This window comes from Cyprinus carpio, chromosome B3, assembly GCF_018340385.1.
Source record: "Cyprinus carpio isolate SPL01 chromosome B3, ASM1834038v1, whole genome shotgun sequence".
NCBI lineage: Eukaryota > Metazoa > Chordata > Actinopteri > Cypriniformes > Cyprinidae > Cyprinus > Cyprinus carpio.
This window is the reverse complement of record NC_056599.1, coordinates 39,849,589-39,860,389: the sequence shown is the minus strand read 5'-3', so window position 1 is coordinate 39,860,389 and position 10,801 is coordinate 39,849,589. Positions and strand designations below refer to the sequence as shown.

The 10,801-nt window shown below is 40.8% G+C and overlaps 1 protein-coding gene across 1 annotated transcript; it reads left to right on the top strand.

The window, feature by feature from the left end:
• Positions 1-1,021: 1,021 nt before the first annotated feature.
• LOC109048166 (E3 ubiquitin-protein ligase TRIM35-like) lies at positions 1,022-10,284 on the top strand. Its single transcript, XM_042720994.1, has 7 exons — positions 1,022-1,077; positions 2,301-2,799; positions 3,531-3,626; positions 3,858-4,088; positions 4,163-4,185; positions 4,257-4,378; positions 9,486-10,284. The coding sequence occupies exons 2-7, from the start codon at positions 2,398-2,400 to the stop codon at positions 9,977-9,979; spliced, it is 1,368 nt and encodes a 455-aa protein (XP_042576928.1). The 5' UTR covers positions 1,022-1,077; positions 2,301-2,397; the 3' UTR covers positions 9,980-10,284.
• Positions 10,285-10,801: the final 517 nt, after the last annotated feature.

Genomic DNA, 10,801 nt, shown 5'->3' with positions numbered 1-10,801 from the left:
TCACATTTATTCAGTGAAATCGTAGCCTTTTTAAGTTTAATCGTCATATTAATCCATATGGCAATTCTTGTCTTTCCTTCCCCAAAGACCTTGCATAATTTAGACTTTTTGTACCATTTAAGAGTTTCCATGGCCTTAAATTTAAACGATTTAACTGAACACATTTTAAGGACCTGTGGAAACCCTAATAAGAATATAGTTCAGTGCAAACATTTCTGAAATGCATTTGGCAAAAAAAAAAAAAAAAAAACCTTTTGTTGACTATGAATTTTACCTTTCAAATTTGAGGCAAGTGCAACTCTGGCGTCCCCGTTGTTTGTAAGCAGTGGTGTGATGTTGATTTAAATAAAGATTTCCAAACATATGGGTATCCCCTTGAACTTGGTAAAAAGATTTACCATCTTGACTGGAAAATGCTGTTTTCATGGTCAGTTTTTTAATGTATTAGTGAATGTTCACATTAGAGTGCATGTCCTACTATGCTGAAATTAATATGGGGAGTGGCTGGAAAGTAGCGCCTCTGCTGGTTGGAGATAGTATTAACATCATAAACTGAAAGCAATCTTTACTTGACTTGCTTTACAAACGTTTTAAAATTGATCATCCAAGTCTATATGATCCAGCGGCCCGTGCTAAAAGACACTGTGGGCCACAAGTTGCCCATCCCTGCTCACTATCCAATACTAGCAATAACAATGAATAAATTAACAAATCAGTCAATGATCTGTTTATTCACATGGTTTTATTTTGTCAAATAAATAAATTTTATTTAATAATAACCTGGTGATGACACTCGATCATGTGTGCTGAAGATCATCCTGATCCAACAGAGATTTCAAGAGACTCCATTCATCTCAGTCACCACACACACGCAGACACACTTATCAGTGACTGTGTTATTAAAGACTGCAGATAAATACTGCAGATTCGCTGTCTGTAATTGTTTGTGTAGAATATATTACAGTAGCGTAATCCTCCACACGGGGGCGCGCACGCTTTATACGTGCGCTACATCAGTCACATTTCCTGTTTCGGTTTCAAAATGTGCAAAGCGTTGGTGAGGCACGCACAGATCAGGTAAGACTTCAGTTTAACCAACTGCACTAACTAACCAACCTTTAAATACACATCTTATTATTTTTAGTAGCTGCATGAAATTAAAATATTGAGAAGGCAAACGCTTAATAGAACTAAAATGTATCAATTAATGTTTTGTAATACATTTATCTAATTATTTACAAATTAATTGTTATGGGTTATCGATGCACATTTAAAAGAGAGATCAAACAGGAACATATATATCAGTTTTCTCCTAGACAGTCTATGTTTTTTTCAGATGATTCGGAGCTGCAGCCGCGCCCTCTGTACTAACTGAGCAACCTAAATAACCATTTTAATCTAAACAATTGTCTCTATTGTTACATTTTGTTTCAGTAGTTTCTTGAAATTATAATATTGGCAATAGCTTGCGTAAAACACATATTTAATGAAAATGAAACGGATATTTTGCGATTAATATTTTGTAGCCATTATGAATAACTGTTATTGCATGACACTGTGAAATGTCAGCTACTAAAATAAATGGAAAAACCTTCATCACGGGCTATTTGGCATTATATTTCACTGTATTCAGTAGACCTCCTGGTGTGTTAATGTGTTTGACGAGGTTCATTACCGATGTGCTCATTAGTTGTTCAGAAGATGCGCAGCCGCACCCCTCACTAAAAGCTCTCACACTGCGCACATTCACCATCTACAGCAACTCAACACTAATATGATTGAGCAACAGTCAGCAGCGCCAGATAACAATAATAATACAAATAATTTTTAGAATTTTTCGACAGTTAAAGATGGATCTTTAAGACAAGAATGTATCCCTGAACTTCAGCAGGATGTGAAGAAATCATTCTGACAAAAGTTTAATCATGACAGATACTAGAGAAACTCTGACACAAATAAAGAGAAATAAATAAAACACATGAGGGATTTGAGGTCTTTTATTGTTAATATTTGTGTATTTTCATTGTGTATTTTATTCAAGGTTTTATTGCATTATATTTTAACATTTTAAAGCAATTCATTTTGAATACAGTTTGGGTTTACCTGAAGAAATCCTGATGATGTCTCTTTTGCTGTGTCTGAAAGCATTCACTTGTTCACTAATCCCTAGATAGTGTATGTCAGTTGAGTGCACTTTATCAGAAAGGACTGAACGAGCAAATTCAGATGCTGACGTACACACAAACCTCTCCGTCACATATGTACTTTATCTTACATGCACCTTATTTGTCTCTGAACAGACAGCAGATCTTTGCGATACTCATGGTGATTCATTTCTGAAAGCATCATTCAGAAAGTGAAAGTAAAGTTCAGATTGCTGGAGCTCAAACAGTCAAAATGGCTTCACTAACTGTATCTGCAGAAGAGCTTTCTTGTCCTGTGTGCTGTGAAATCTTCAAGGATCCTGTTGTTTTATCATGTAGTCACAGTTTCTGTAAAGAGTGTCTTCAGCAGTTCTGGAGAATCAAGAAAACTCAGGAGTGTCCCGTCTGCAGGAGAAGATCCTCAAGAGATGATCCTCCATGTAATCTTGCACTAAAAAACCTGTCTGAGTCATTCCTGAAGCAGAGAAATGAGAGCCATTCATCAGGATCTGAGGAGATCTGCAATTTACACAGTGAGAAACTCAAGCTCTTCTGTCTGGAGGATAAACAGCCGGTGTGTTTAGTGTGCAGAGATTCACAACAACATGACAATCATAAATTCAGACCCATCAGTGAAGCCGTTTCATCATATAAGGTAAGAGAAATTAGTTTTTCAACTTCATTCTGTTGAAAAGGCTATTTAAGAGTTGAGTTGATTGAACATGACTGCATTGATCTGAACCCCATGATCAATGCAGTTTCACAAAATTGGGCAAATTAGTAACTATGGTGGCAAATAAAGACACAGGCCCAGTTGGTATTGGATAACTATTTTGCTTCAATAAATAACATTTCGATTTACAAACTGTGATTTGTCTTCACTCAGGTGGCCTTTGTTTTATGGTAGGTTATAATTTCTGAATTAAATTACTATTAGATTCACACAAAAACAGAAGTAATCAGGATGGGGGCAAATACTTTTGCACTGCATATTGGGGCAGCTGTGGCCTAATGGTTAGAGAGTTGGACTTGTTACCCGAAGGTCGCAGGTTCGAGTCTCAGTGCAGGCAGGAGATGTGGGGGGAGCGAATGAACAGCGCTCTCATCCACCCTCAATAACCATGGCTGAAGTGCCCTTGAACAAGACACTGAACCCCCAATTGCTTCCCGGCCGCTGGATATAGCTGCCCACTGCTCCGGGTGTGTGTGTATGTGTGTGGTCCCTACTCACTGCTGTCTGTGTGCAATTGGATGGGTTAAATGCCGAGCACCAATTCTGAGTATGGGTTACCATACTTGGCAAATGTCATGATTTTCAGTTTCACTGTATCGTCTTTTCTTCTTTCACTGCAATCTGGTGTTTAATGTATTTTTGTTTAATTCTAGGAGGAGCTCAATTCAGCTCTTAAGTCCTTACAACAGAAAGTTAAACACAATGAAAGAATGAAAGGAGAGTTTGAGGAAACAGTTCAGCACATCAAGGTGAGGAAACAGAATACAGAGTCATTTTCATTACAGCTATAGATCACTATATACAGTTATGATCTGATATATTTAATATAATGGACTCCAGATGATTGAGTAAATGACAATCATCGATCTGTTTCTGGATCCGTTATTTGTCAGTATCTGAGTTTATCTCAGATCTGAATTATGTGATTGTGTTGATGTGTGTTGATTGAGACGACTGAAGTGAATGTGGTTTGATTTCAGTCTCAAGCTGAGCACACAGAGCATCAGATTAAACAGGAGTTTGAGAAGCTTCATCAGTTTCTCAGAGATGAAGAAGAAGCTACAATCACTGCACTGAGGGAGGAAGAGGAGCAGAAGAAGCAGATTATGAAGGAGAAGCTGGAGGAGATGAACAGACACATCTCAGCTCTTTCACACACAATCAAAGACACGGAGGAGATGATGCGAGCCAGTGATGTCTGCTTTCTGAAGGTCTGATTTCAGATCATTGATTGATTGATTGATTGATTGAGTTGTTGATGATCAATGGTGTGTTTGTTTTCCAGGAGTTTCCAGTCTCAATGGAAAGGTGAGTGATATGCTGGTGTCTCTGCTTCTGATCCAATGCCACTGCAGTTCTGATCCTGAATGTTCTTCCAGAGCCCAGATCTCATCACAGCCGGATCCACAGATGCCTTCTGGAGCTTTGATTCATGTGCCGCGTTACTTGGGCAACCTGCCCTTCAGAGTCTGGAAGAAGATGCAGGGCATCGTCCAGAACAGTGAGTCTGAATGCAGAACATCTAAGCTTGCATACACACACACTGGAAATGATGCAATATTGACAGATTTCAGCATTATGTGTGAATAATCAGATCGTCTACTGCACCAAAATCAGCAGCTTACTTTGTGATGATGTCAAAATGAAATGACTAAATTGCAACAAACAATACAAATATAAAAAATGTCAATATTTATTGGATCTACAGTCATTTTAATAATGAACAAATTAAGATTTGATTCAAGATGTCACTGCACATGGCCACCTCGGTTTGTTGTTGCTTGGTACTTTTACTGTTTTTGTTTGTTTGTCCTGTCTTAAGTAACGTTTTTCCAATCAGCTTCACTAGAAACGAACTCTTGGACATAAGGAATAGCACACCAGATGACTTTTTGCTGACGTTTGAACATTCAGACGTTTTACTGGACATTTTAGTCGGAGGAGCTGCATTCTTATAAAAGCACTCCAGGTGAAGCAAGCGAGTAAAGCGCGACGGCGCTCTCATGAAACTCTGTTAGCGCGGTTTTAGGACTCCACTGCCGAGTATTCACCTGGCGTATCTCTGCTCCCTTGTAAACAAATCAGACAAACTACAACTCCTCACCCACACAAACAAGCACTTTTTAAACTCCGCTGCGCTTTGCTTCACAGAAACCTGGCTGAATGGAGCAATCCCAGACAGTGTGTTACATCTAATGGGCTTCCAGCTGTTCAGAGCAGACCGTGTCACCAAGTTGTCGGGGAAAACGAGAGGCAGTGGATTTTGTTTTTATATCAGTGAAGGCTGGTGTACAGACATGACAGTTTTAAAGAAGATGTGCTGCCCAAATTTGGAAGCTCTTTTCATTAACTGTAAGCCTTTTTATTTGTTGCGGGAGTTTTCCTCATTTATTCTGGTTCCTCGTTTATTCTGGTGAGTGTGTACATTCCTCCTGATGTGCATGTGAACGCGGCACACACACAGAGCAGCATTATCCGGACACTTTCATTATTTTCGGAGATTTTAATAAAGCCAATCTCACCTGTGAACTGCCTAAATATAGACAGCACATCACGTGCCCCACCAGAGACAGCAATATACTGGACCACTGCTACACTGTTTTAAAGGATGCATACCACTCTGTCCACTGAGCAGCTCTGGAACTCTCTGATCACTGTTTGGTTCACCTTCTACCAGCCTACAGGCAGAAACTCAAATCTGCTAAGCCTGTAGTAAAAACTGTAAAGAGATGGACTGCTGAAGCAGAGCAAGATTTACAGGCCTGGTTTGAACTTACTGATTAAAGTGTTTTGAGGCTGCACCTACTGATCTGGATGAGCTTACTGACACCGTGACATCCTACATCAGTTTCTGTGAGGACGTGTGTACCCACCAGGACTTATTTAACATTTAACAATGACAAACCTTGGTTCAGTACAAAACTCAAACAGCTTCGCCAGGCCAAAGAGGATGCCAACAGGGGTGGGAACAAAGACTTGTACAGACAGGGCAAAGACACACTAAATAGGGAGATAAGAGTGGCAAAGATAAACTACTCTGGAAAGCTTAAAAAAACAGCTTTCAAGCAATGAATTTACATCAGTGTGCACGGCCTGAAAGCCATCACCAGCTACAAGAGCACTGAGGCCAATCAACACCTGGCTGAAGACCTGAATGAGTTTTACTGCAGGTTTGAAAAGACTGGTCTGACACCACACACCCACTCCGACCGTCTTACAGCACAGCCATCAACATCCTCCCCCTCTCTCCCCCCTACTATTTCTCATCCTGTACCCCAGATCTTTGAAGACGATGTAAGCAAAGTCTTTAGGAGAAAGACAATAAGGAAAGCCAAAGGCCCAGATGGTGTCTCTCCAGCCTGCCTCAAAGCCTGTGCTGTCCAGCTCTCATCCATCTTCACACTGATCTTCAACAGATCCCTGGAGCTGTGTGAAGTCCCCTTCTGCTTCAAATGCTCTACCATCATCCCTGTAACCAAGAAACCAAAAATCACAGGACTTAATGACTACAGACCTGTTGCTTTAACGTCTGTGGTGATGAAGTCATTTGAGAGACTGGTGTTGGCTCACCTGAAGGACATTACTGGACCCTTGCTGGACCCTCTGCAGTTTGCTTACTGAGCAAACAGGTCTGTGGATGATGCAGTTAATATGGGACTGCACTACATCCTGCAACATCTGGACAAACCAGGGACTTATGCAAGGATCTTTTTTGTGGACTTCAGCTCCGCTTTCAACACCATCATCCCGGACACCCTTCAGAATAAACTCACATAGCTCTCTGTACCCACCTCCATCTGTCAGTGGATCACCAGCTTCCTGACGGACAGGCAGCAGCTAGTGAGGCTGGGAAAACTCACATCCAACACCTGCACCATCAGCACCAGAGCTCCCAAGGGCTGCATTCTCTCCCCACTGCTGTTCTCCCTCTACACAAATGACTGCACCTCTAAAGACCCCTCTGTCAAGCTCCTGAAGTTTGCAGACGACACCACAGTCCTCGGCCTCATCCAGGATGGAGACGAGTCTGCTTACAGACAAGAGATTGAGCAGCTGGCTGTCTGGTGCAGTCACAACAATCTGGAGCAGAACACGCTCAAAACTGTAGAAATGTTAGTAGACTTCAGGAGAAACCCCGCTGGACTCCCCCCACTCACCATCATGAACAGCACTGTGACTGCAGTGAAGTCATTCAGATTCCTGCGAATCACCATCTCTCAGGACCTGAAGTGGGACACTCACATTGACATCCACTGAAAAAGTTCAACCTGCCGCAGGCGCTTATGACACAGTTTTACTCGGCTGTTATTGAGTCAGTTCTGTGCTCCTCTATAACTGTCTGGTTTGGGTCAGCCAGCAAATCAGACTGCAGCCTGACTGTTAGGACAGCAGAAAGGATCATTGGAGTGCACCTGCCCAGTCTTCAGGACTTGTACAGCTCCAGAGTGAAAAAAAAACGGGTAGATCCTTCATCATCAAAGACCCCTCTCACCCTGGACACAACCTGTTTGCACTTCTCCCCTCAGGCACGTGCTACAGATCTCTGTACACTAGAACATCTAGGCATAAAAACCTCCATTCCATCTCCAGCCTAAACAGCTAACACATGAATCATTACCTGTGCTCTGTAATTCATGCCTGTAATTCATTATCCATCTCTAATTATTACCTCTCTCTAAAGTACTATGTAAATATATATGCATATTTTTATACAGCTGCATATTATATACAATAATGCATAAATAATGCACAAATCTGTACATAAATATTCTGTTCCAGATTCATATACATTATTATTATTGTTAAGTCTTATTTAAATGTTTCTGTTCTTATGTCAGATATGTGTATGTATGTATGCATGTATGTACCAAGAGCTTCTTAGAAACCACAACAAATTCCTTGTGTGTTTGTGCACACTTGGCAAATAAAGCTGATTCTGAAGATGACGACGTCTTTAGACTGGCCCTTTTTACCTTTATCTGGCTGACGTGCATCACTATCAGCTAGATGGTGGCAGAAGCCGAGAGGCATTCCCTGCGTTCTATTCGGAAGGGCGCATCCCTATGCCCTAATCCCTTCAAAGTGTTTACCTCCGGAGTGAGCGCTTCAAAGAGTTGAAGGGGACCAAACAACTGTTTCTTGCCCTTTAGCGTCATCATCACGTGCAGAGGCGCAGCCATCATGCAAACTATCTGCACAAAGGATCATGGGAGCCCGAAGTGTCCATCAGTTGTATCCTTCGAAATCCTTCATTCTGAAGGCCCCTTTGAAGTGGCCAGTTTTGAGCACTTTGGTTTGGAATGACCCTTCAATATGGCGGCCATGATTGCTTTCATTCCGAAGTGCCCTTTGAAGTGGCCAGTTTTGAGCACTTCGGTTTGGAATGACCCTTCAATATGGCGGCCATGATTGTTTTCATTCCGAAGTACCCTTTGAAGTGGCCAGTTTTGAGCACTTCGGTTTGGGTTTAAATTTGTTTTTGGCTTCGATGTTTTTCATTCCGGTGTAATGCCCTTTGAAGTGGCCAGTTTTGAGCACTTCGGTTTGGAATGACCCTTCAATATGGCGGCCATGATTGTTTTCATTCCGAAGTGCCCTTCTGAGGGCGATATATCCTGTTTGGAATGCACCGATTGAGGCCCTTCCCCAAATGGCACCCTAAACCCTCGTGGTCTTCCTCTGAGTGAGCACATGACTCGCGAGTACCCTTCTGAGCACTAAAATGATGAACGGGACACCCTACGGTCTCGTAGACTTAACTGACACACGAACGCGGCAGCCATTGTAAGTTTGTGAGACCGCAAGTGCACATTAAGGGTTCAATTTGGGACAGGGCCTGAGTATACCTTGCAAAGCTCCTCTTGAAGCCTTTTTTTTTTTTTCATTTTTATTACTTTTTGAATTTGAAGCTAAATAGGAAATTTTTAATGTATAATTATAAATTTGTATAATTATAATTTTATAAATAATTTCATTTCAGTTTTAGTAATTTTAATACTTCAAGTTAATTTATTTCAATTAGTTGCCAATATAACTTTTCTAATTTAGTTAGATTTTCATCTACTAATTATTATTTATATTATTTAAGCTTTATTTTAATTAATGAAAATAATATTAATAGTTTTAGTATTATTATTTAACTGCATTATCGTGGAATTATACCTACTGTTTATTTATTATTTTAATAATTAGGCAGCATTCAGTAAAGAGCTTTGTGATTTATACAAGAGAAACGCTGATGAAAATTAGATGGATTTGAACATTATTTCTTATGCATTATTACATTGATCATCTCAAATATGAAAGAATTGTGTGAAGTTCTGTTCAGAGGTAAGATTTTGTATTAAAAACAGCTTCTCACTATAATTGAATATAAATGGCAGTGTAAATCAAATTAATCTCTTTTCAGTATGTGTCGCTCACTGTTTTGGTTTAACTTTCAGTACTGATAAATCACACAGACAATGACTGACAGTGATGAGAGGAAAATGTCTGATGTGTTTGATCAGTAGAACGAGTGCCATAATTCATAATCATCTGTGTTTGGTTCACTCTTGATCATTATATGAACATCAGAATAACAGCATCTGTTGATTGTGTCTCATCAGCTCCTGTGATTTTGGATCCAAACACTGCAGAACCACGTCTCGTCGTGTCTGATGATCTGACCAGTGTGAGAAACAGTGCGGACAAACAACCTGTTCCTGATAATCCAGAGAGAATTAAACATTATTTCTGTGTTCTGGGTTCAGAGGGTTTTAACTCAGGAACACACTGCTGGGATGTGGAGGTTAAAGAAAGTGGGTGCTGGATTCTTGGAGTAACTACAGCATCCAACTGGAGGAAGAGAGGTGTTTTCTTTAACACTGATGTCTGGTGTGTGAGGTACAGATGGTCTTTTGTTTGTGGTTTTGGTGTTGAACAGCAGCTTGATTATGTGAGAGTGAATCTGGACTATGACAGAGGAACAGTATCGTTCTCTGACCCTGTGACTAACACACATCTACACACATTCACAACCACCTTCACTGACACTGTCTTTCCATTCTTCTGGTGTCATTTTTCTTCCTCTCTGAAGATCTTAGCGGTCAATAGTCTGTAATCATTACTCCTGCAGCTCTGGATCTTCCTGCTTTCGTCTTTCATCGTGTTTCAACATTTAATCACTATTATCTGAATATCAGTATGGTTGTGATTGATAGTTAGTTGAAGTGTGATCACTGATGGATATTAAAGGTGTCATCTGATGCTACATGCACTTTTACAAGTAGTTTGAACTGAAATGTGTGTTGGCAGTGTGTGTACACAACCACCCTAAAATGATAAAAATCCACCCAGTGTTTTTTATATCATTATTTTTTTTAATCTACTGAAATCATTTCCCTTTTCTCAAATCGAACCGATCTCAGATGCTTTTATTTTTTTTTTTTAAATAATGGGATCATTTCACTTTAGTTTGATTGACAGTAGCGTTTCAGCATAGACTGGACTGGTGTCTTACCTTAGACCCGCCTTGAGTCTGCTATTGTTTCACCGCTGGAGCGAGATACCTCCAGCTACAGATCCCCAGAACGCTTACCTCACAGCAGTCTCAGGACAGCAGCGCCAGGCCAGCAGCATCAAGCCGGAAGTGGGCGGAGCAAAAATAATCTTACTAGGCAAAGCGTCACGTAAGCTGTGTCCCAAACTTAAGTGCACGGACTCCGGAGTGCGCATTTCAAGTGCGAATGCGTCACAGTGGCGTGACGAAGGGTGTCCCAAACTGAAGTGTGTGGACTCCGAAGTGTGGATGTGAAGTGCGATTGCGTCACAGCGTCACGACGTAAGCTGTCCCAAAGTCAGAATGCGCACTTGGAAGACCGCATTTGAAGTGCGAATGCGTCACCGCAGCGCGACGAAGGCTGACGAATTTCGAAAGCGACTT

Excerpts from the sequence above, each read along its gene's own strand:
- LOC109048166 (XM_042720994.1), top strand. The coding sequence starts at position 2,398 with ATGGCTTCACTAACTGTATCTGCAGAAGAGCTTTCTTGTCCTGTGTGC. Across the intron at positions 2,800-3,530 it reads AAGCCGTTTCATCATATAAG|GAGGAGCTCAATTCAGCTCT; the intron begins GTAAGAGAAATT and ends GTTTAATTCTAG. Across the intron at positions 4,186-4,256 it reads TTTCCAGTCTCAATGGAAAG|AGCCCAGATCTCATCACAGC; the intron begins GTGAGTGATATG and ends ATGTTCTTCCAG.